The 26,279-nt window shown below is 50.1% G+C and overlaps 1 protein-coding gene across 1 annotated transcript in view; it reads left to right on the top strand.

Moving 5' to 3' along the window:
- Positions 1-26,279, top strand: part of GNA11 (G protein subunit alpha 11) — a 48,096-nt gene that overhangs the window by 11,172 nt on the left and 10,645 nt on the right. The window contains exons 2-5 of the mRNA XM_048497671.1: positions 9,200-9,384; positions 12,255-12,409; positions 16,398-16,526; positions 19,932-20,061. Of these exons, the coding sequence (XP_048353628.1) occupies positions 9,200-9,384; positions 12,255-12,409; positions 16,398-16,526; positions 19,932-20,061 (599 nt within the window). The remainder of the gene's footprint in view (positions 1-9,199; positions 9,385-12,254; positions 12,410-16,397; positions 16,527-19,931; positions 20,062-26,279) is intronic.

Genomic DNA, 26,279 nt, shown 5'->3' with positions numbered 1-26,279 from the left:
GAGAGCGCACGAGAGAAGGATATTAGCTGGCATCAACTTTTTAGGAGGCAGTTTGGAAATACAGTGTGACAAAGGCTGATGATGTTCTAGAATTCACTGGTATTAATACAGGATTTTATGGGGATGGCATGCATCGCCTCGAGAAGGACACCGATGCCGGCTGTTATTGCTTCCAGCAAATCCTTAACCTCCTGGGTGCTAGAGAGATGGGAACGGACGTGAAAAACTTGTTAGATTTATCCACAAATTTCATCCGGAATCAATGCTTTCCACTGACCTTCCTTCGAGGCAGGCTGGGTCTTGTTTTAGTGTGAATAATGAATAAAGGTACTGCAAGGCGCTCTTTTAAGAACTGGGGAGTAGTGATCGAAGATATTATATATAGCTATATATATTACAATAGACAGGAATATATTGAGTGTTATTACACTTAAATGATTAGGTGGTGTCTTTGGGAGAAGTCAACGATTGTCTTAATCAGTTAGGTCTGTGTTATATCATAGAGCTATTAGTGATAACAGTTCTTTGAAATTGTTATTTCCATTCGCTGTATATCTTATATTGGGAGGGAGAACACAGAATTGCTTGAGATGTGGATATGATCAACACATACATGTCCTGAGAGCAGCAAATTGATCATAGACTCAAAGAATAAGAATTCCACATGGGATATAAGATATAAAGCGAATGGAAATAACAATAAGACTGTATCCTTTAATACTATGAATGGCACAGCCTTGCGCTGATTAGGGCAATCGTTCGACTTCTCCCAAAGAGACTCACCTGTCATTTAAGTGTATTAGCACTCAGTATTGTATATTGTATGTGTATGCTTATATGTATCAAATTGTATAGAATATAGCCACAGAGCAGCACACGTGCGTCACGTGTTTCTTTCGGTCCTTACTCCCCAGTTCTTGTTTTAGTGTCCCAGTTGGGATCGGAGCGATCCCTGCCGTGCTGAACCTCTCGCGAGCTTGGTGGGAGGGGACCAGCAGTTCTCACCAGAATGTGAAACTCAGAATGGAAAAAAAAACCCAGTTCAAACAAACAGCGCAGACCTCTAATACACAGTGCAGTAGGACTTGGATTACAGAACGGGATAATAATGCAAACAAAATAAAAAACCCCGAGGGCAGTAAAACCTGTCCAAGGCGTTGCATATCATAACGCGAAGGTGGGTTATAAAGGCAAGAAGACAATGCAGCAAAAGGAGGCGATACGTCCAATAAATATCGCAATAGATGATAATCCGATCTCTTATAAAAGTATCTGTCTGAGCTGCTCCATTGAGTGCAGTTCGTTTCTTTTAAGAACGTAAGAACATAAGAACAAGCCACCTGGATCAGACCAGAGTCCATCTAGTCCAGCCCTCTGCTACTCGCAGTGGCCCACCAGGTGCCTTTGGGAGCTCACAGGCAGGATGTGAAAGCAATGGCCTTCTGCTGCTGCTGCTCCTGAGCACCTGGACTGCTAAGGCATTTGCAATCTCAGATCAAAGAGGATCAAGATTGGTAGACATAAATCGACTTCTCCTCCATCAATCTGTCCAAGCCCCTTTTAAAGCTATCCAGGTTAGTGGCCGTCATCACCTCCTGTGGCAGCATATTCCAAACACCAATCACGCGTTGCGTGAAGAAGTGTTTCCTTTTATTAGTCCTAATTCTTCCCCTCAGCATTTTCAATGAATGCCCCCTGGTTCTAGTATTGTGAGAAAGAGAGAAAAATGTCTCTCTGTTGACATTTTCTACCCCATGCATAATTTTATAGACTTCAATCATATTTTATGTTTTATGCTGTCTGCAAAATGGCGAAGCATAGGGTCTTCCCGACCTCCCAAGGGGTGTGTGTGTGTCATTCTTCAAGGTGGGAACCCCAACAGAGCGTGCCTGAATGGTCAGTTGCCAATCTTACCTGTTTGCCAGACGGCACCTTCAGAATGTTTTGTGCAGGTGAGTGAAGCTGCATGGCAGAGGGTGGCAGCAGAGGAGGTACTGCAGGTGTGGGAATCCAAGGCCTTTACGGACGCTGTCAGTGATAACTAGAACCTTGAACTGGGCCAGGGAACCAATCAGCAACCAGTGGAGTGTCTGCCAAGGGGGTGTGATGTGCATTTCCCACCTAGTGTTCAACAGTATCATAAAGAGAACAGAGCGCAAACAAGCAAAAACGTTTGGGGACCTCTATTTATTGCTTTTTGATTACAGGGAGCTGTTAGCATAAGTGGTTCTTTACAGAGAAGCCATGCTATGATTAGCTTGTGGCTAGGCTACTGTAATGGACTCTACATAGGTCTCCCATTATGGTTAACTCAGATGCTCCGGTTGATTCAGAATGCTGCAGCCCAGTTTTGTTTGGGCACTGAGCTGAAACATGATCTATAGTCAGCATAGTTTTTCTTCTGCTTGCTTTGAAGGTGCAGCTGAAGGGAAACTCTACTCTGGGGATAGTTAGGAAAGTAATTGATAATAAAACTGAAAAGATTGACATGCCCTTATGTAAAGCAGCGGAACAACCGCACTTGGAGTACTGTGTTCAGTTCTGGTCGCCACATCTCAGAAAGGATATCGAAGAGATAGAAAAAGTGCAGAGAAGGGCAACAAGGATGATTGAGGGATTGGAGCACCTTCCTTATGAGGAGAGGCTGCAGCATTTGGGACTCTTTAGTTTGGAGAGGAGACGTCTGAGGGGGGGATGTGATTGAAGTCTGTAAAATTATGCATGGGGTAGAAAATGTCAACAGAGAGACATTTTTCTCTTTCTCACAATACTAGAACCAGGGAGCATACATTGAAACTGCTGTGGGGAAGAATTAGGACTAATCAAAGGAAACACTTCTTCACGCAACGTGTGATTGGTGTTTGGAATATGCTGCCACAGGAGATGGTGATGGCCACTAACCCGGATAGCTTTAAAAGGGGCTTGGACAGATTGATGGAGGAGAAGTCGATCTCTGGCTACCAATCTTGATCCTCCTTGATCTGAGATTGCAAATGCCTTAACAGTCCAGGTGCTCAGGAGCAGCAGCAGCAGAAGGCCATTGCTTTCACATCCTGCAGGTGAGCTCCCAAAGGCACCTGGTGGGCCCGTGCGAGTAGCAGAGTGCTGGACTAGATGGACTCTGGTCTGATCCAGCAGGCTCGTTTTTACGTTCTTAAGGGATATGAGGATGGAAAGCCCCCACTGAGCAGGTGTCTCTTGTCATACATGTCTTGGAAAGGGACTGTCTGGCATGCACTGAGAGCTGGCAAAGGAGGGCTTTGGAATCTTCAGGCATTCTTAATCGGAAGAAGAAGAAGAGTTTGGATTTATATCCCCCCTTTCACCCCTGCAGGAGACTCAAAGGGGCTTACAATCTCCTTGCTCTTCTCCCCTCACAACAAACACCCTGTGGGTGGGGCTGAGGGAGCTCCGTAGAGCTGTGACTAGCCCAAGGTCACCCAGCTGACGCATGTTGGAGTGCACAGGCTAATCTGAATTCCCCAGATCAGCCTCCACAGCTCAAGTGGCAGAGCAGGGAATCAAACCCCCTCCAGATTAGAATGCACCTGCTCTTAACCACTGTGCCACTGCTGCTCCACTGTGAGCCCTCACTGCTACCTGTGGCAAATGTAGTCTGTTTTACGTAGACCTCAGGACATCACTCTGGCGAATTTATGGTCTGCCTCTAACTCTTCCTTCTGTTCTCCATCGGTGTTCGGCATTAGATATCTTAAAACCATCTGTCCAGAGAAGTGTTTAAATACGTTAGTGGTCCAACAGTATTGCTGGTTATTGGTCACAGGCAGATTAATTTCATTTTCATCTGAACAGCTAAAAGTAAAGTTTCAGAGACTTCCTTACCACTGAAGTCTCTGCTGTCCCCATAATAAGAAGTAACCAGAGATGACAGAACAAAATCTTCTCTTGTGTGAATGTTATAACAGGGAGCAACAACTGAGAATCTGGCCACTGTTGAAGTTACTAAGAATCCTAGAAAGAACACCTAGTGAATGATTTGCAACATACTTTGGTAGCATATAACAATTTTTGAATGATGGAAATAAGGACTAATACTATACATATGCACTGAAGAGGACGCACATACACTGAAGAAGATTAGCGAAAACGCACTTCAGCGCGCCGAAAAAAAACATTTTAAAAAAATGCTGCTGCTTCTTTGAACCTTGCTGCTCCTTTGAACTTGTACAAATTGGCGGCAGGTTGCTGTCTCTTGAACCGGTGCCTTTTCCATGTTTCCCACTGGACTGTGAATGAAATATTTATAGAGGGAGAACCTTATGGACTCATGGAATCATTCCTGATTATGTTATTTTGTGAATATTGCATATATGCACTTTAGTCACTGTTGGTATTCACACTTCCTTGTGCAATTCCTGTTGTGTGGCAAGTTTTTGGGGGGTTTGGCCAAGCTTGTTCCTTGAAGTTAAGGACTCACCAGTTGCCTGTCAGGGTTCTTTTAGAAGATTAAAAAAAAAAGATAGGATTCCCACGTCAGTGGTAAAATCTCTCACCAGTGGCAAGGTCTAAGTGTCAGTTGTCGGCTCCTACTGTAGGCTGAGCGGCCGTTCTTTGATTTTGTAATTACCATTTTATGTTGTTTTTATTTAATATCTTGTAATCTCTTCGATTTGTTTTTGCTCCCTTTGGAAATATTTTAGAAGAAGAAGAAGAGTTTGAATTTATATCCCCCCTTTGTCTCCTGCAGGAGACTCAAAGGGGCTGACAATCTCCTTGCCCTTCCCCCCTCACAACAAACACCTTGTGAGGTAGGTGGGGCTGAGAGAGCTCCGAGAAGCTGTGACTAGCCCAAGGTCACCCAGCTGGCGTGTGGGAGTGTACAGGCTAATCTGAATTCCCCAGAGAAGCCTCCACAGCTCAGGCGGCAGAGCTGGGAATCAAACCCGGTTCCTCCAGATTAGATACACGAGCTCTTAACCTCGTACGCCACTGCTGCTCCCCTGTATATTGAAGTCTGTATAATTTGTGTAACTTTATAAACTGGTTCCGTAGACCGTAATAAGCACTGATGACAAACTGCTGTCCTGGGCAGAAGGGGGAATGAGTGGGGCGGTTCTGAAGAGCAAGAGTCTTAAACCCTTTTATCCACAAGTCCCTGGAGGTGGCCAGCATCATTTCAAATATAAAATGAATTAAAAAGGCAATTCTAAATCCCGCTGGCGGTGGAAAGTGTTGTCGAGTCATGGCCAAATTATGGCAATCCTGTAAGGCAGGGGTGTCTAACCCCTGGCGCTTCAGAAGTTCATGGACTACAATTCCCATCAGCCCCTGCTGGCACGGGAGCGGCCCTGAAGCGGCTTCAAGGGAAAAGACGTTCGAAGGTGGTTTGCCATTGCCTGCCTCTGCATGGGCTGAGAGAGTTCCGGGAGGCCTGTGACTGGCCCAAGGTCACCCCAGCAGGCTTCATGTGCGGGAGCGGGGAAGTCGAACCCAGCCCTTAACCACTGCAACATGCTGGCTCCCAAAATAAAAATTGCATAGTAGCAAAAATAATATGGTAGTGAAATAGAGAGGTCCTCCCCCACCCCGCTCTGAATCAGTGAAGAGCATTCAGCAAGAGGCAGAAGGTGCAAAGATGGAGGGAGAGAAGGGTGGAAAGAGAGAGCAGGAGAGTGACGCTGCAGGTGGTGGGCTGGATGTGGAGAGGAACGAGCAGAGCGGACCGGGGACTCTGCAGGGCTTGAGGGCTGACAAGCGAGTTGTTCTGGCGACCAAATCCTAGGCTCATTCCGCACACGTATAGCAAAACCCACTTGCAAACAGTTGTGAAAGTGGTTTGAAAACGCATTATTTTGCGTGCGCGGAAGGGGCCCTCGTTAGAGGCGAGAGGACTGAGGCAGGAGAAGAGAGAGCCGGCAGGGACCTCCTTGCTGGAGGTGAGGCGGGAAGATGGCAGAGGGGTAGCGGTGGGCTTGGGTGGCATTATCTGGGGAGAGACTCTGGGGCGGATTGAAAGGGGGGGGACAAAGGAGAGGGTGGGAGACAGACAAGGTAAGGGGCTAGTGCAGGGGTCTGCTACCTGCTGCTCTCCAGATGTTCATGGGCTACAATTCCCATTGGTCATGCTGGCAGGGGCTGCTGGGAATTGTAGTCCATGAACATCTGGAGAGCCACAGGTTGCAGACCCCTGGGCTAGTGGAGCAGAGCAAAGCAGAGCAAAGAGGGGCAGGGATAGAGGCTGCGCTAACCTTCTACTCAAACAGTCTTCCAAGTTGGTGAAGAAACATAAGGGTTTTTGAGAGGATGGTTGGCCAGCTGGGCAAAGCGAGAAAGAATTTTATGAGCTGGTAGTTTTGTTGGTTTGTATTTATATTGGTTTTGTATTTATAACCCGCCCTCCCCCAGAGGGCTCAGGGCTTCGGGCAACAAGAGGACCAACAGTATAACAACAGCATAAAACAATTCGGTAAAAGGTCCATACTACATAAAACAGATTAAAACAGATGGCAAGAAACTCACCACCACCCCCTAAAGCACAGGTGTCAAACTCGCGGCCCTCCAGATGTTATGGACTATAGTTCCCATCATCCCTTGCCAGCATGATGCTGGCAGGGGATGATGGGAACTGCAGTCCATAACATCTGGAGGGCCACGAGTTTGACACCTATGCAATAAAGTAAACCCATGAGAGGCCGAGGCAATAGATGGTATATTTACAGTCTCCCCGGCTGGCCAGGTGGGAAAGCTTGGGCGAACAGGATTGTTTTACAGGCCCTGCGGAATTCCTGCAGGACCCTAACTTCTCTCGGGCGCCTGTTCCACCGACTAGGGGCCAGGGCCGTGAAAGCCCTGGCCCCTGTTAAGGCCATCCGTTTGCTCTTTTAGCAATTGTCAGCGGGCTTGCTAACTTTCTGTGCAGCTGTTAGATCCAGACCTTCCTTAAATTGCAGCTGCATTTTCTTGTTTTGAGCAGGAACCCATAGAAATTTGCGAGAATTTTGCACAATGTATAAATCAGTGGGGGTGGGGGGTGGGGGTGGGGGGCTTGCAATCTAGTACCTGAACTCAGTACTTCAAAAATCCCTTTCCATGCCACAATAGAGAAGGCAAGGTTTGAACCAGGGACCTCCCAGCTTGCATTTTAGCTGCTGCTGCCGGCTGTTGACGAGAGCCCTTGAGCTCTAGAACGGCTTCTAGCATGTTGCTGCATTGAGAATTTCAGGTTTGATGTCTGGAGGAACCGGGTTTGATTCCCCGCTCTGCCGCTTGAGCTGTGGAGGCTTATCTGGGGAATTCAGATTAGCCTGTGCACTCCCACACACGCCAGCTGGGTGACCTTGGGCTAGTCACAGCTTCTCGGAGCTCTCTCAGCCCCACCTACCTCACGGGGTATTTGTTGTGAGCGGGGAAGGGAAAGGAGTTTGTAAGCCTCTTTGAGTCTCCTTACAGGAGAGAAAGGAGGGATATAAATCCAACTCTTCTTCTTCCTCTTCCTCCTCCAGCGACTGCAAGTTTCTGTCATTATTTTCATCCTGCCCTTTCTTCCCGGAGTTCCGGGTGGCTTGCCTAGTGTCCCCCTCCTCCATAGTGCAGCTGTAACAAGGGTGTGATGCGGTAGGTTGAGGCTGAGTGGATTTGACTGGCCCAGGGGTCTGCAACCTGCGGCTCTCCAGATGTTAATGGACTACCGAGGAGTAAAACATCACTGTCTTCCTGGAAGGAAGGCAATAGGAGAGACAGCTTCTCGTCTTTCCAGCCAGGAAGCATTTTAGAGAACACCAATCGAATCCCTTTAAGGCCTTGCGCGGCCTGGGACCTCCATAATGCAAGGACCGTCTCCTGCTCTATATGTCCCAAACCAGGCCTCCTCGCTGGCCAGCATAGAGGCCACGGTTGGTGATCCCTGGCCCCTCAATGATGCGGTTGGTTTCTCCACCCGGGCCAGAGCCTTTACAGCTCTGCCCCCTGCCTGGTGGAACGCTCTGCTTCCAGCGCCACGCTGGGTCTCCAAGTGGGATCTTACCGAATTCTCAGAGGGCCTGCAAGACGGAGCTATTCCACCGGGCCTTTGGGGAGTCCGGCCGCTGATGGGCCCCCCTCCCCCTTTTTAACATCTGTGGACCCTGCCGTCCCCCCCTCCCCTTTCTTCTCAGGGGATTTATTAGTAGGATGCCATCGGTATATCTGATATTAGGACGCTGCATTTTAATGGGGTTGGTTTTTAACATATAGATCCACTATTTAATGATTATTTAAATCTTGATATTATGGATTTTATTTGTGCTCTATCTATCTGTTTTGTTCACCGCCCTGAGCCCTCCGGGGGAGGGCGGTTAATAATAATAATAATAATAATAATAATAATAATAATAATAATAATAATAATAATAATAATAATAAAAACATAGAGCCACCAGTAAAGAAGGCAGGGTACTGCCACCATTGCAAGTATCTGCTCGTTTATGTTATTAAAAATTTGCATTCCACCTTTCCTCGGGGCTCAGGTTAGGGTGCAGGTGTCAGGATGTTTTGTGGGTGCTGGGGCTGCTTAGCACTTTGGGTTTTGGGGGGATGGGAGTGTTGTTCTGCATTTCATTTCTTACAGCTCTTTCCACCAGGTGCTGGCCAAGGTCAGCTCCAACTGACTTTTGCTCTTATCAAACCCGCCTACATATTTCACTGTCTGTTCACATGGGGGGGAGTGCTTCCTCACTTCTTATTACTGTGGTTTGCGCGTGGAAAAGTCAACTCTGGCTTTTCCAAGCTGTCCCCTGGATGTACGAATAAACCTCTGTTCTCTACAGGGTGTTGTTTCAATCACTGAGGATCTGACAAGCAGGTAAAATTCCTTGTGGCTTAGAAGAGAGAGAGAATGAGGAAGAGTTTATACCCCGCCTTTTCCCTCCTGTAATGAGTCTCAAGGTGGCTGACAAGCTCCTTTCCCTTCCTCTCCCCACGACTGACACCTTGCAAGGTAGGCGGGACTGAGAGAGTTCTGATGAACTGTAACTAGTCAAAGGTCACCCCGGCAGGCTTCGTGTGTAGGAGCAGGGAAACAAATCCAGTTCACTAGATAAGAGTCCACCGTTCATGTGGAGAAGTGGGGGAATCGAACCCAGTTCTCCAGATCATAGAGTCCACCTGCTGTTAACCCCTACAACATTCTGGCTCTCAGGGGGTGCGTCAGCCACTGTTCTTTGGAGTTCCTTGCCACCTTCTTCTCTTTTTCTTTCTCCAGGTACAGGGGAGAGCGGGAAGAGCACGTTCATCAAACAGATGCGGATAATCCATGGCTCGGGCTACTCAGAGGAGGACAAAAAGGGTTTCACCAAGCTGGTGTACCAGAACATCTTCACTGCCATGCAGTCGATGATCCGAGCCATGGAGACCTTGAAGATCCTGTACAAGTACGAACAGAACAAGGTGGGCTCCGTTATGGGGCCTCAGGGCCCTTGGCCTTGCTTCTGCTGCCATGTTTCCCCGAAAATAAGACCTACCCCGAAAATAGGCCCTATGACAGTGGTGGCGAACCTATGGCATGGGTGCCAGAGGTGGCACTCAGAGCCCTCTCTGTGGGCACACGCAAACAGAGTCGCCCCCCCACATCTAGGCTGGCCTGGGCTGCTGGGCTCGATTATTAGCATTAAACCTAAGACCTAGTTTTGGGGAAGAAGTGTAGGTAACCCTGCTAAGTGCTGTTAAACCCCACTGATTTTCATGCGGAGAACTAAAGCATGATCCTTTACCTGGGAGTGAGCTCGGTTGCTGGCAATGGGGCTTGCTTCTGTGTAAATCCTCCTAGGGTCGTGATTCATCCGTTGGAAGAGTTGCACGGTTGCTTCAAAGCAAAGCCACTGACTACCACCAAGCTTATTCCCGAGTAACGCATGCCTCGGAGCCAACAGTTTTTTCTAAACTAAAACTTCAGTATTCAGGTTAAATTGCCATGTTGGCACTTTGCAATAAATAAGTGGGTTTTGAGTTGCAATTTGGGCACTTGGACTTGAAAAGGTTTGCTATCACTGCCCTATGACGACTGAGGCTGAGATTAAGCACCTCCACTGTATGGTCCTCAATCCGCACCTCCCCTTCTTCCCCGCAACAGCTGCCAGTAATTTGCTCCATTACTACAAGCCGGCTGCAAAGCCAAGAAGGTGTTCACCCTGGAGTATAGGAGAATCCGCTGCCACCATATGACGACTGAGGCTGAGATTAAGCTTGGGAGAGCCACTCTTATCTCACCTCGGTCTTGGGTTCTTTTCCCTCCTAATGACTCCAGACCAGCTGATTGTTCAAGGATTTATTGTAAAAGTCCAAAACAAAGAAATAAAACATAAATGCAGTAAGGGATTGCTCAACTGGTCACATTCCTTTTGGTTCCTTGTCCCCATTCCGGGAACCCATGGCCCAGAGATGCTTCTCTGACCACGTCTCAAGATGGAATTCAAAAACCTTTGTTTTCCCCTTCTCAGGAAAACTCTGTTCAGGCCACGAGGTAACTTAGGCCTTTGAAGTTTCATCCTAGCACCTCTGCATAGTTTCCTGTCCTCCCTCCAGGAGATCAAAAGGCAAAGATGCTTTTCACAGTCATGTGTGACTTCCCTTTACTGTAGCGATAGCATCTTCCATGACAGGCCCTATCATGATTTTTCAGGATTTTTGGAGGAGGCTTAAAATATAAGCCCTACTCCCAAAATAAGCCCTACCGGTAGTTACAGATCAGGATGGGGTGATCCAGCAGGGTGCTCCCTGCCAATGAGGATGAAGCCTGCATCACACGTGACAGGGAAGCAATGGGGCTGCCGAGAGCCCGCCTTAATGAATTGTGAAGGTACCGTATTTCCCCTAAAATAAGCCCTCCCCCGAAAATAAGCCCTAATGCAGTGGTGCTCAACCTGGGGGTCGCAGATGGAGAACACTGATGCAGAGAGTCTTAGGCGACACCTGCGAAAGGGTTGTTTGACCCCCCCAAAGGGGTTGCGACCCACAGGTTGAGAACCGCTGCAGTAGCAGATGAAATTGTCCTCGGATTTTGTCTGGCATTCCCTCAGTGATCTCGTTTTCCTGCCTTATGTTTTCATTGGTTGCTCTCTGCTTCTCAAATGTATTATAGTGCTGGTTTTCATTGGTGTGACGATGCATTTTAATTGTGCTGTTTAACTGTTAGTCACTTTGAAGAAGAAGAGTTGGATTTATATCCCCTCTTTCTCTCCTGTAAGGAGACTCAAAGGGGATTACAAACTCCTCTCCCTCCCCCCCCCCACCACAACAAACACCCTGTGAAGTAGGTGGAGCTGAGAATGCTCAGAAGAACTGTGACTTACTAGCCCAAGGTCACCCAGCTGGTGTGTTGGAGTGCACAGGTTAATCTAGTTCCCCAGATAAGCCTCTACAGCTCAAGCGGCAGAGCGGGGAATCAAACCCGGTTCCTCCAGATTAGAATGCACCTTCTGTTAACCACTACGCCACTGCTGCAAATAAATATCCCATCATTGACAGGAATCACAGTTGGGTGGCTTTGATTGTGTGGGTGACCACACCACAAACAGAACAGCACTCCGGAGTCAACCTCTTGGTTACTGGAACCGGGGCAGTATTGTTTGCGGTGGTACAGGCTGGAATGTTAGGCCGAAACTCCCATTTGGGACGAAGTTTTCCCAAACAGAGCTGGGTTAGACTTGACTCCTAGGTAGCTTGGGCATATCTCTACAGCCCCCCAGAGCAGCTTGTTTGTATGAATTTTCTTTTGTAAAAACAATGTATTTACAGGTGGGTATGCTTGCTTGGGTGTAAATCCTGAGGAGTGGGCGACGGATCTGGATTTCTAGCTGTCACTCGGAGCAGCAGAGGAAAGCACAATGGGGTGCAGGAGCTGGGAGGTGGGGAGGGCAACAGGCCGAGTCGTTGCCAGCTTGGGAAGAAGAAGAAGAAGAGTTTGGATTTGTATCCCCCCTTTCTCTCCTGCAGGAGACTCAAAGGGGCTGACAATCTTCTCGCCCTTCCCCCCCTCACAACAAACACCCTGTGAGGTGGGTGGGGCCGAGAGAGCTCCGAGAAGCTGTGACTCGCCCAAGGTCACCCAGCTGGCGTGTGTGGGAGTGCACAGGCTAATCTGAAATCCCCAGAGAAGCCTCCACAGCTCAGGCGGCAGAGCGCGGAATCAAACCCGGTTCCTCCAGATTAGATACACGAGCCCTTAACCTCCTACGCCACTGCTGCATAGCCAGACTTTAAAAGAAGCTTTACCCTGCCTTTCTTTCTCTCCCGCCCCTCCTTGCCCCTCCCCGCTGCAGACTAATGCACTGCTGATCCGAGAAGTGGATGTAGAAAAGGTTGCTTCCTTCGAGCAACCTTACATAAGTGCCATTAAGACATTGTGGAATGACCCAGGGATCCAGGAGTGCTACGACCGGCGGCGGGAATACCAGCTCTCTGACTCAGCAAAATAGTAAGTGGACATGTCCTCCGGAGCTTCTGGGATGCTCTCCCGGCACCCTGGGGGGTGTCACCTGCTTGCTGAAATTTGGTGGGGTGGGGCGGGGGGTGGTGGTGGTGGAAGCATGGCTCCAACATCAGCTTTAGCTACTGGACTTTGACTAACTGCCTGGGAACTCTGAAGGTGGCCAGAAGCAGCTTCCTCTGCCGGGGCCCTTTGTGTGGCAGCCTCTTCGGATTTCACACATGAAGGAAGGGGTGGGCTCGGGTGGTGGTTCCATATCTCTTTTTGTTCTTTTGTCAATATTGGTAGTTTTTGCTTGGTTTAAATCAGCCATTCTCAACCAGGGTTCCGTGGTACCCTGGGGTGCCGTGAGCATGCCCCAGGGGTACCGTGGCAACACTACCGCCCCCCCCCCCATTTTTATGGTGTCTCCCACCGGTGCCAGCAAGGACATGGAGCTGGCCCATGGGGCAGGGCCTGCTGCAAGGTCAGCAGCTACCCCCCCAGTTCTTCCCTTCACCCTGGGAGGGGAAGGTGGGGGTGTAGCAAGCAGGGGCAATGGAAGGGGAAGGTGGGGGGCGGCGGCAGGGGTACCGTGAGATATGAAGAGTGAGGTCAAGGGTACCCTGACCTCGAAAAGGTTGGGAAACACTGGTTTAAGTAGTCCTCGATCTCTTCTCCCTCCTTCCAATAATTTTTAAAAAATATTTAAAGAATGCCTTTTTGATTTTCTGTTCATTATTGGTTAGACCACCTTTCCGTTGTATTTTTGTAATAAATCGGTTCTCCCTAATCTTCCTTAGTTTGGCAGCCATCTTTTTCCCTGGTTTCTTAGCACATTCAAAAGTATTTTGCTTAGGAAAACTCAAGTTTCTTTGCGTTTAGGATGTGGGTTTTCCGGGTTGTATGGCGATGTTCCAGTAGCATTTTCTCCTGACGTTTTGCCTGCATCTGTGGCTGGCATGCTACTGGAATATGGCCATACAACCCGGAAAACCCACAACATCCTAGGGATTCTGGCTGTGAAAGTTTTCGACAGTTCTTTGCATTTCTTTACTAGTCCACATTGATAGTTGTTGTTGCAATATCTTAATACTATAGACACTTTCGCTGTTATTTGGGTATTTTTTAAAAGTCTTTTTCTTTTATCAAATCCAAAACACTTTGTATTTCCTGTTCTGTCAGCTTTCTGTTTAATTTGTTCTGCTGAATTAAAAAAACACACACCCTTATAAGTGCTTTCCTGGCATCTCAAACCACATTTAAATCTTCTCCCTTATTCAAATTCATTTCAAAAAATTAGTTTCAAGATGAAATTTCAAATCGGGGGGAATAGCCAGGAAATCAAGGGAGTCAATTTTTATTCACTGTAAGATCTTATCCTTCCCTTTTCCTCTAAGAACTGAAGGGTTCGCAGCTGGACCCTGGGGTGGGGTTTCAGTCTAGACTTCCAGATGAGAAGCATCCAGTATAGCTCCCAGACCCCATTATTCTCTTTCCTAAGTGTGTGTATGATGGGGGTGGGGTTTTTGGAGCCCTCCACGGTACCATTTCCCTCCAAATGTTGTGTGAAATAGCTGCGTTCGGGGGTTTTCTTCTCTGCATCCCATGTCTGAGCACAGGAAGGACCAGTATTTCCCCTTGCGGAAGAGACTGTCAGAGTTGTCCCCAGATTGGGTTTGCTGTGCTTGGTTTTTGCCCCACCTGGACACCTACAGGGCAGCTGAGGGCAGAAGCCACCCACCACGCGATGCTTCTCTGGCTATTCCGCCTCAGCTAAGGTGTTGGCTGCTACTTCCAAGGGAAAATCTCCTCCAGTCTTTTCATAAGAACATAAGAACAAGCCAGCTGGATCAGACCAGAGTCCATCTAGTCCAGCTCTCTGCTACTCGCAGTGGCCCACCAGATGTCTTTGGGAGCTCACATGCAGGAGGTGAAAGCAATGGCCTTCTGCGGCTGCTGCTCCTGAGCACCTGGCCTGCTAAGGCATTTGCAATCTGAGATCAAGGAGGATCAAGATTGGTAGCCATAAATCGACTTCTCCTCCATCAATCTGTCCAAGCCCCTTTTAAAGCTATCCAGGTTAGTGGCCATCACCACCTCCTGTGGCAGCATATTCCAAACACCAATCACGCGTTGCGTGAAGAAGTGTTTCCTTTTATTAGTCCTAATTCTTCCCCCCAGCATTTTCAATGTATGCCCCCTGGTTCTAGTATTGTGAGAAAGAGAGAAAAATTTCTCTCTGTCAACATTTTCTACTCCATGCATAATTTTATAGACTTCAATCATATCCCCCCTCAGACGTCTCCTCTCCAAAGTAAAGAGTCCCAAACGCTGCAGCCTCTCCTCATAAGGAAGGTGCTCCAGTCCCTCAATCATCCTTGTTGCCCTTCTCTGCCTTTTCACCCGTTTATGAGAGTGAGGAGAGGGCCTTCTGCCCTTTTCTCTACTCATGTAGGTGTTAGTGAATAGGCAGAGCCTGGGCGGCTTTCAGATTCATTTAAAACATTAAAATTGCCAGCCAGGGCTTTCAGGGGCGCCTGCTTATATTCCTGATTGTCCAAGAACTTTCTGGGCAGTTGGGCTTGGGGTAGTTCAGTCTGGAGAAGAGGAGACTGAGGCTGTTTCTGCACGGCCAAATAACAGAGCCCTAGGGACGGAAAAAACGCTGTCCCTAGAGTGCTGTTCGCACAGGAGGTGCTGCTGCATCATAGCAGTGCCGTCCTCGCACCCTCCAAGCGGCGCAAAAGCGCCGCTTTCAAACCTCGTTCAAGAGTGAGGTTTTTGAAAAGTGGTATCTTCCTGACGGTGCGGTGCGAACAGCACTGGCAGGAAGACGCCGCTTTTCCCGTCTCCTCCACTCACCTCTTCTGTCAGCATCGCTCTGGAGAAACACACCCACGCTGCCCTCCGACTTTCAATCCACTTTCAATGCACTTTGCAGCTGGATTTTACTGTGCAAAATAGCCCGATGCGTTGTATCAACGCCGTAAAGGCAATCAATACATTCCTGCGGCTTTGAAGGTTTTTGAGGCTAGGATTGGCTCCTTGCTACTGTACGGTTCCCCCATTTGGATTTCGGCAATAAATAAATCATTTAATTTATTACATTCCAAATTCCTTCGGAAACTAATGGGGCTCCCTAGATGTGTGCCTTATGCTGCGTTGTGCATTGAGATGGGCCAAACAACTCTAGAAACCTTGGCATGGATAAAGGCCATAAAATATTGGCTGCATATACATTTTCTAGTGGGATCCAATAGCTATATTCCCTCTCTGTTATCAGATCACTTTATTTCCAGAATGGGTAAAACTTTGGATCATTAGAAAGGTTGAAGCTATATTGGTTTCTCCCTTGAATCACTCCTTATGCTCACAAAGGTGGAAGCCTTCAGACTAGTTGCTAAGAATAGGCTCTTGATCTTGATTTTCATAATTTGACCTCAGGCTGCCAAGACAACCTGTTCTCCTCGACCATTACATTATTAATCCCATGAAAGGTGGAAATGATGGTGGCATATCTTCGCTCTGCTGATTAATCCCACCCAGAGGAGAGCCTCGGCTACTGCAAGATGTAATGCTGCCATCAGTTCCCCTGCTGGAGGGGAAGATTTAAGTATCATGGAACTGCTCTAAAAAGAGTTTGTTCATGTGATAGGACTCACGGGTTGAAACACACTTGACCATTCTTTGTTTCTATGCCCTAAATACAATAAGATACGCATGAAATACATGAATTCCATTTTCTTGCAATGTTCTCAGTGGCATGAGTGTTATAAGATACCCAATCTCCTGAACAGCTCTGATGTGCTCTTTTGTGAAACTGTTGCAAATTTTATACTGGAAATTAGTAATTTTAGCAATTTTAACTGAATTTCTTAACCTTGTTTTGTTTTAAAACTTTGTCCCGTTTTATATGCCAATAAAGGCTTGTGTTGTTGTGGATCAACGCCGTAGCTCTTTCCCAGACCAGTTCTCTTCGTTATCTTCCTTGCAGCTACCTTACAGATGTGGATCGCATCTCCATGCAGGGATACCTCCCAACTCAGCAGGATGTGTTGCGGGTCAGAGTTCCAACAACTGGGATCATAGAGTACCCCTTTGACCTAGAGAACATCATCTTCAGGTGGGTTCCTTCGTGGTCTGTGTCGGGTGGAGGCGTGTGCGGCGCTTGGACCACCAGCCTACAAATAGAGAGACATGTTTCGAATCTCCACTTATCCCGGAGAGTCCGACTTAAAGCGTCTCGCAGGGTTATTTTGAAGAGGAAGGGAGAATTGTTGACAACTGGCTGAACTGCTAGGACAGGGGTCTGCAACCTGCGGCTCTCCAGATGTTAATGGACTGCAAGTTCCATCAGCCCCAGATGTTAATGGACTGCAGGTTCCAATTGGCCATGCTGGCAGGGGCTGATGGGATTATTATTATTATTATTATTATTATTATTATTATTATTATTATTATTATTATTATTATTATTATTATTATTATTATTATTATTAATTCAATTTAGTAGACTGCCCTTCCCCCAAAGGGCTCAGGGCAGTTTACAAGGCAACCCAACACAATACATCACAACTAAACAATCGAATAAATCCAATAAAAACAATAAATACAATAAAAACAGTAGCAGCAACAACCTTTCCTTAATTAATTAATTAAATGGATGACGTCTGGTACTAAACCCCGGGAGGGGACTGGCAGATGTTCATATAAGCCGATGACACATAGGGAAATGGGTCAGACTCAGCGGCCAGCCTCCCCAAAAGCCAGATGGAACAGCTCGGTTTTACAGGCCCCCCAAGGTCCCGCAGGGCCCTAACATCTGGAGGTAGAGCGTTCCACCAGGCAGGGGCCAGGGCTAGCCTCATCATAGAGGGGCAAGGGACCACCAGTAAATTCGCCTCTGTCGAACGGAGAGGGCGACTCGGAACCTTTGTAGTCCATGAACATCTGGAGTGCCGCAGGTTGCAGACCCCTGTGCTAGGAGGAAGGGTGGGGATATGGCTGAAGAAGATGCAGTCCTGCCGCCTGATCCAAGTAAAATGGCCGCGCTCTGCAAGGTCTGGCGTTTTCCTGCTCGCGGGTCAGGCTTTAATGTAGATCGCCCAACGGGTGCTTGAACCGTCTTTCTGTTGTCACGTAATTTGCACATTTAGCAAAAGCAAACAGGGCAGTGCCGTAGTTTTGAAAAGGAGGCCACTGCGCAAAGGAAAAGACTACGCGGGCAAGGAAATTAGGTTCCCCTGGCCTTTTTAGTTCTGATCCCATGGAAAAATTCATACCTGCAGACGCCACTGGTGCTGTCAAAGAGAAACTTTGTACAGTAATGATAGCCCAAGTGATAAGATGGTTCCAGGTGTCTGCAGTTAGTGCTCCGGAGCACTCGGTTCAAAACAGCTGTTCCACCAGGTTGAGGCAGCTGTGGTTAACATCTGGAGGCCTCCCCTGTCAACTTTGTCCAACTTTAATCAACTAGTGACCGTCAGTTTGCCCCTCGACGTGCAAGCCCCAGTTTAGAGATGTTCTGGAATCAGTTGCTGCTTGGTAACTGTATTTACTGATGTAGTATTTCTATACTTTAAATATTTTATTGTTTTACAATAGTTGTACTCTGCCCCGAAACCGAAATGGGGGGAGCGGGATATTAAGACTAATGAATAAATAAATAGCGTAGCTTGCAAATGCGTGTAAGAGTGTTGAGGTTTTTTCCACCAGGGACTGAGGGAATGGGGTGGGAATGTTACAGTATCCAAAATACCTGTACACATCTTGAGAGCAGACAAGTAGATCAAATTGATCTAGTCTGACAGCTGTTCCTCCCAGCACCTTGTCAGAACCAGCTGAAACCAGCCAGCTGTTCTTCATTATGATTAGTTACTTGTTATATAAAAGAAGTGCTTGCTTACCATCACTAGCTCTTAGGGATTCCCTATTGCTGCAGGGCATGCTGCCCGTTTGCTGTTTTGAGTTCCTGTATGCACTGGACTAGTGTTGTGGTGTGGCTCAGCTCTGTGACAGGGAAGGCCGCTATGCCAAAACCCTTGCTGAAGAAGAGGAGGAGGAGTTTGGATTTATACTCCACTTTTCTCTCCTGTAAGGAGAGTCTCTCCTGTAAGGAGACTCAAGGTGGCTTACAAACTCATTTCCCTTCCTCTCCCTACAACAGATGCCTCCCTACAAGGACGCCTGATCCTTTCTCAGGTCTATTTCTGCACATCCTCTCCTCCCAGGCGCAGAACGAGGGTGGGGTGAGCTAGGGCATGTGTCCTGGGTTCCACTTGAGTGGGGATGTCGTGGCCATCCCATAGTAAAGAGTTCTGGCTAGTCTCTACTTCTCACTTCAGCCCACCCACGTCTTTCCAAGCTTGGAGGAGCCCTGCTGGGGAGAGCTGCGTGCCCCCCAAAAAGGAAAGGGGGGGGGCGAGCGTGGAGAGCAGGTGAGGGGCTGCTCCGTCCCCACCCAACCCAGAGAACAGCAACAGGGTGCAATGGCTCCCTCCCGACTCTGAGGTGCCCTCCCAAAGAGAGAACCCCCCCCCCCCCGCTAAACCAATGACTCCCTAGCCACACTGTGTTGCCCGACGGAGATGCAAATCCCACAACAAGAGGAAGAGTTTGGATTTGTACCCCACCTTTCTCTCCTGTAAGGAGACGCAAGGTGGCTTACAAGCTCCTTTCCCTTCCTCTCCCCACAACAGACGCCTTCTGAGTTCGGTGGGGCTGAGAGAGTTAAGAGAGAACTGTGACTAGGCCAAGGTCACCCAGCAGGAATGATGGAGTGCGGAAACCCATCTGGTTCACCAGATAAGCCTCTTCCTCTCAGATGGAGGAGTGGGGAATCAAACCTGGTTCTCCAGATTAGAATCCACCTGCTCTTAACCACTATTGAAGACCAGTGGTGGAGGGTTCTGCATTCTCCAGATGGTAGGACTGAGCACTCCCATCAGCCCACCACTAAGTGCTGGAAGGGGCTGGATGGGAATTCTTGTAGTCCATAACATCTGAGTGTTGAAAGCGTCTCGCCACCACGGCACTACACCATGCTGGCTCTGAATGGGGACTCGGGTGGGCTGGCTCTCCCCCAGTGTACGAGTGTGCTGGGAGTTCAGTGTATCCCCTGTGGGTCGTTCCTTTCAGGCCCGTTCTGTCCTGCTCCCCACAGGGTGGAAACCCTACAGGGGAGCACCCTTTTCTCTCTATTGTGCCTTGTCTGGGGAGGAGCTCTTTCCCCTCCTGGCTTCACCTGCCCTATATGTTGATAGTAAAGTTCTTCATAATGTGATCTTCCACGATGGAGAAGAAAGGACCGTAATCGCTGGAGAGGATTTTGGTCCAGTTTCCCAAGTCCCCGGAAACGGTCTGCGTGCCCGTTTTTCACAGCCCCTCAATCCTTTCCTCTTTAAAAAGAGACATATGTGGATTTAATTATTTGGGTTTGAAGGCATATCTGGCAGTATCACATTTTTAATTTGTCTGGAAACGCTGAGCAGAGGCGAGCAGCCCGGATCTCCTCTTTTTGTGCTTTCAGAATGGTGGATGTCGGGGGTCAGAGGTCAGAACGGAGGAAATGGATCCACTGCTTTGAAAATGTGACTTCCATCATGTTCTTAGTAGCCCTTAGTGAATATGACCAAGTTCTGGTGGAGTCTGATAATGAGGTAAGCCAAGGGTTAATTGTGGACTGGGGGGCGGGACTTTTGATGGGCCAATCAGCGGGGGTTGGAGCAGGCCAAGCAGACTAGCGTCTGCAGGATGAGAGTCAGGGGAACTAGCCTGCTGCCCTTCTTGCTCTCTCTTCTAAACCCCTCATAAGAACATAAGAACAAGCCAGCTGGATCAGACCAGAGTCCATCTAGTCCAGCTCTCTGCTACTCGCAGTGGCCCACCAGGTGCCTTTGGGAGCTCACATGCAGGATGTGAAAGCAATGGCCTTCTGCGGCTGTTGCTCCCGAGCACCTGGACTGTTAAGGCCTTTGCAATCTCAGATCAAAGAGGATCAAGATTGGTAGCCATAAATCGACTTCTCCTCCATAAATCTGTCCAAGCCCCTCTCCCTGATGCCGGTCTTTTAGCACCTCCCACCCCCTTTTTGCATAGTTCTGTTTCCTCCTAGTTGTCTAACGTATCCATTCAGGTGGCACAGGGCCACCAGGCACACGGGTTGGCTGTTGATGTGCTAGAATGCCTGCTTGCAGCAGTGCCCACGCCAGCCTCCCATACCTTCCACCAAAGCTTTGGTGTGCTCGGAGGGACCTTTCTTGTTGTAGCCCCTCAAGCAGCTTTGCCAAAGAACCCAGTGGCTCTCGCTGCTGATGCCAGGTGAGTAGGCACTTAGGAGACCAAATTGTCACCACTTTGGAAGATGGTGCTTCTGGACCCAAAGCCATACTCAAAGGTGCCGGCTGCTTAACATAAGAACTAGCCTGCTGGATCAGACCAGAGTCCATCTAGTCCAGCACTCTGCTACTCGCAGTGGCACACCAGGTGCCTTTGGGAGCTCACATGCAGGAGGTGAAAGCAATGGCCTGCTGCTGCTGCTGCTGCTGCTGCTGCTGCTGCTGCTGCTGCTGCTGCTGCTGCTCCTGAGCACCTGGTCTGCTAAGGCATTTGCAATCTGAGATCAAGGAGGATCAAGATTGGTAGCCATTCATAGACTTCTCTGTAGTCGCAATCTAATGCTGTCAGCTGTAAGAACGCAGACGGCACGCTGGAGATAACATCTGCGGGAGATCACAGCAGCTGGAGACCGAGGTCCGTGTTCCTAGCTTAAAGTCTCCCGCTTCTGCCGGGTTCCTGGCACCTTTTATTGTTAACTCTATCGGTATGCGCGTAGGAGGAGAGGATCTGGGGGGAGTCTCCGGGAGAACGGAGGCTGGAGGTCGGGAGATCATCAATGTGATGCATGATCTCATCTGGCTACGCAGGCGGAGAAGAGCCGCACGCTGGCCTGAGCCTAATCCTCACCTGGGGGGGCAAGCACTCATTGTCCTTGGCGCCTCGTGATTGAGCCAGACAGTCATCACGCACCTTCGTGACTCCATGGGGGATGAGGGAGTGGTTATGGTCGCGATAAGCGACCGGGTAAGGTCAGCAGGTCCGCTACGCCCTAACGTTTCTACTAATACACTGCTGGCACTGTTGGTCAGCACGGTGCACTACTACATCTCCCTCCTTTTTTACATTTTAGAAAAACGGGGCGAAACGCTTAAGGGCTGCATTTAATAAGGGACGCTTTGTGTCCTCCTCACGCTTGGTCAAGCTGACCAAGCCGCTTGTGCAACATTAGAACTTGGTTGCGGGTAAGGGAAATGCTAGGGGTTTCTACACACGCTACAGGCAATATTAGACACGCATTGAACGAAACAAGATCCGATAACAAGGCACACAATTACCAACCAATGCAGATCTGGTGACAATAGCACCTCAACCGATCCTCCCGCAGCCAGCTCCAGAGGAGGGCTGACCACCAATGGGGCAAAACATCATACTTCAGGATTAGGATAACAACTTCTTGCAGCCTTCAACGACTTTCAAGGTAGTGGATCACACCTTCGAGAATTATCAGAAAGATTGAAACAACACATATTATGTACATTCTCACAACCTTGCGTGATGTAAACAACAACAAATAATCAATAGCTGCACGATTGTTCAGGGTCGCTTTTGATCGAGTTCCTAGCTGCTCGGGAGGCCAATAGGCATCCAGGAGCCGTGGAGGTAGAGTTGATGGACTTTCGCGAAGCGGCACGAGGCCAGCCGGCCAATAGTCTTAGCATTGTGGTAAGAAGCGAAGTCCGGGGACTCCCACTCAGGGAAGGCGAGGGAGACGTAACTCCGCTTCGAGAGGGCACCGCTACGCTCCGGCTACAAGAGGGGTCGAAAGGCAGGGCGAGCTGGGCGGGCGGGCGGGCGGCCCGGCTCCCCGGTGGAGCCTGGGGTAGGGACGACATGGTGAGGCGACTGAGGCAGCAAAGAGTTCCGGCAGGGAGTCGGGCGGGAATGTAGTTAACGCCCTCTCCTCAAGAGGTCCAGAACCAGCCCCTGGGGAGCAGGATTGCTCAACACGGGGAATGTCCCTCCATGTGTGTGCAGTTCCACTACTGGCCGAAAGTCGATTTAATGGGCCCGGCCGGTTCCCTGCCTCGGCTATGGCGGCCGGTGATGCTGGGCGCAGGTGTTGGACTCGTGGTTAGCGTACCGTCTTGGTGACAAGGCAGAGAGCCAGCCGGGAGGGAAGTTGGACGACGGGTCCCCAGTCGGCGCTCATAGAATATCTGATGGATGAGGCATCTCCATGAAGGGGCTTCAGCCCAGACTCCGCTTAGGAAGTCTCCGGTGCTTTGGCAGACGGGAGCAGGCAGGAGCTTAGCAGGCTCCCCACTCCCCAGGTACTGGCCCTAAAAGTGCAGAAAAAAGATGAGGACGCTGGCAGCTGCAGCAGCAAACTGCTCCCAGATGTTGGTCTGGTGAAAGCTTGCCAGGGGTACCAGATCGCCATCGGGCAGGAGGCAAGCAGAGCAGGCAAAGGGATGGTGGTCGCTGAGCTGGTGGTGATGATCGCAGCGAGAGCGGCACAGAGGTTCTCGGGTGTCTCGGGTGGTCTTTGCTGCGCAGCAGCAGCTAGGGCCTGGCTGGTGGTCGCCTTGGATCGCCTCCCCAGGTCATTCGGATCTTTGGGCGCTTTGGCGCACGGCGTTCCTGCTGGGATCAAGCTATGGATCCTCTAGAGAGATGCTGTTCCATCTCCTCGGGATGGGGTTGGTTTCTTCCTGGCGCCATTCCATGGGTTGGCCTGTCACTATGGCTAATCGGAGTCCACTTGGTGAACCTGTGAGGAAGAGGGACTGAAACACACCCCTTCCCAGGTTACGGCCGGGTCAATCGCCGGTAGGCCTCAGTTCTAGAGCCGGATGGCTAGGGAGATTGGGATCGTGAGTTTAGTGCTCTTAGGAATTTCTTAATATGGGAAGGAAGAAGGCTTTGTTTTGCAGCCTGTGAAGGTTGCTTTAATGCAACTCCTCCTGGGGGCCGCCTACACTCCTCTTTCTTTGAGTTGTTTGACAGGGGAGGGCAGGAGGTGCAGCTTTGACCCTGGTGGGAATTCTGGCTTCAGAGCCCAGCCATCAGGGTGCTGTCAAAGGCGCAGGGTCCGAGCCTCCCAGGGGAGGGAAACAGAAGCTAGTCCTGGGGGGATTGTGCCAGGTATGCATGCTTAATCTACCTGCAACAACAAAGCGGGGCTTTGGAAGCACCTTCTTGGGGGGATGGAGTGCATCCGGGGAATGAAGCAATCAGGCAATTAGAGGCAAATTCCTCGCGACACACAAAGAGGAGAAAGGAAGGGGGGGTTTCTTTGCAAGGGAGTTGCACTTACCGGGCGGACAGCAATTGGTGGCTAATGCAGGAAGCTGGATGGTGCTAAAATTTTTGTGGATCGAATTATCTTGAGGGAACTGCCGTCCGCCCGACGACCGGCTTTCCCTTATAGGCGGTTTCGGCTGAGCCTCCCTGGCCTTTAACATGGTATTGATAAAGCTGACCACAGCCGTTCATGCTTTGGCCATAAACACCATAACCCAAATCGTGGGTTTGGGTGATTAGGCGCTGTATAATGGCGGCAGCCCCTTTTAAACTGGGGCCTGTCCTGACAGTGCCTCGCGGTATCAGGACGGGCCCAGATTTTAATCCAGGGAGGGCCAGTCAGCCAATTGGCCCTCCCGCCTTTACTAGTCGAAAAAACAGAAGGAGAAAAGGGGAGGGGAGAGGGAAACAGATTTCCTGTGAGAAATTAGGAGGCAACCTCTGAAGGCACGATTGGAATCAATGATCCGTGACGGCGCTTTACTCCATCCCAGACCAGAAGTCGCTTTTAACCTGACTCATAGAGGTCTCTTCCCCAGAGATTTCCGACATGGATGTCTAGAACGACATAGGCGGACTGTCAGAGCTGCCGCTCAAGCTCCTGGGCTGTTGACCGTGAGCGGGCGGATGCTCTGCCTCACAGCTGTTTTGTCTCCCCCCCCCACCCCCCCAGATGTGCGGGCGAAGCCTCGGTCGGCCACTGGTCGGGCTTTCACTCGGCTGCTCTGATGGACGGTAACATCAGCGCCCGGTGTCCACTCAGGCCCCTTGAACTTACATCCTTCTACATGGCGCAGCTCCAGATATGGACGGGAGCTCCCCGGATAGGGTGTCTTCCACCGCCAAGCGACGGGTGGGTGTAGGCGCTGGGCGCCTTTATGTTGGCTGCTGGGGCTCGTAGCCTTTATTGGAGTCGGCAGCCCGGCAGCCAGCAGATGGGGCAAGAGAATCAGCTGATGCGCAGCTGGTTCGCGGGCAGCTCCTGTGGGATGTTTGTCCAGACCTGGAGGTGGATGGGTCCTTGCGTGCGTGGAGTCGATCACTCGGGGGACGGCACTGAACAGTCCCTGTTCAGCGGCAGAAGGCCTTTGGCAGCACCAGCCCAATTGTCCCGGTAGGGATGGCCCGCTCGAAATCATACTGGGCTTGGGGCGACAAGAACACTCGTGGGGGAACTTTAAAGCGAGATGGGCTGGGTGCATGCAGCCAGATGCCACGAGAAGGGGGTGGTTTCGGCAGGGGAGCCTTGGCGTTTTGGAGTCTGCCTCTAGTACTCTCCTCCTCCTTGGTCCTGGGCTGGGGAGGAGGCGCCCGGCGGGAGAGTTTCCCGACGGGCGAGTCAAGCTTTCTCCAATGGAAGCCCTTCTGGCAACGTGGGCACCGGGTTTTATAGGTGGCCTTCTCCTCCTGGGGGAGTGACCCTCCTCCATCGGGGTTGTAGGGCTCCCCCACCGGGCTGCCTACACTCTCTTCCGGGAAGTGTCCTGGGTCTGCCGCAGTTAAAGCAGTCATCCTGAGACTGTCTCCTGCCGGTGGAGAGTAAAGCTGCGGCGTAGGGAGGCTAGCTTGGTGGGCGGAGGACCCAATGTCCTGGCAAGCCTTAAGCATGTCGGGCGTCAGTTCCAGGATTTTTTGCCTAGGCCCGTGATTGCCCTGCTAGCGGCACCTTCCATGGAAGCGTTCTCCCTTTGCAGGCGCATGAGGAGCTTCGCTTTGGGCCTCCCTCGCCATCTACCTGCCTCTTGAGCCGCTTCCTGGAGCCTGGTTCACAGAATTCAGCATAAGGCTCCTTTGCGGGCTTTTGGCCGAGATGGAGGAGAAACTCTGGGTTGGCTGGGTCGGGCATTGGGGACTTTGATAAATGCCTTATAGGCGCACTCCAGGCAGGCTGACCGTGAGCGCGGGTGGCCTCCAGGCAGAACAATCTGATCGCTGGGGCTTGGGCAAAAGCATCGAAGCCGTAAAGCTGGAGCTGGCGGTGTAGGCGCCGCCAGAGGTGGCTGCTCTGTTGAAGCATTGCCTGGCGGAACTCACTCTTCCCCAGACCACAAATTGCGCGGGGCTCAGGAGCATCATGCGTAAAGGTGGTTTTCCAGATCATCTGGAACCATTAGGTGGTTCCTTTGGCGATGGCTTCCCAGCATGCCTCTCCACGTAGGGGCTAGTGTGACTCCTACTGCCTTCCTCGCGATTGCTTTGGCGGAGCTCGGTAAGGATATTATAGCTCAACGAGGCGGTAATTTCGACCAACCCGGCCGAATCTATGCCATCCCTCCCTCGGTATCTGTGAAGTGGATGGGGCACAATGCAAGAATATCGGCATCGTCTCTCCGGGTCAGGGTTTCTTTCTTCTGGCAGATGCGTGGCTAATATCGTTCTGGCGAGAAAGTTTTGCAAACCGCCGCGCTGCATTACGCTGGCGCTTCGACGGAGGTGCAGTGGCTTCGGAAAAGCGAAGGCGGGAGCAAGGGGAGGGGGCGGCTGAGCCCAGCGGGAGAGTTTGGAAATGGGTGAA

Source organism: Sphaerodactylus townsendi, linkage group LG05 (assembly GCF_021028975.2).
Source record: "Sphaerodactylus townsendi isolate TG3544 linkage group LG05, MPM_Stown_v2.3, whole genome shotgun sequence".
Taxonomy (NCBI): Eukaryota; Metazoa; Chordata; class Lepidosauria; order Squamata; family Sphaerodactylidae; genus Sphaerodactylus; species Sphaerodactylus townsendi.
This window is presented reverse-complemented; position numbering and strand designations above follow the sequence as displayed.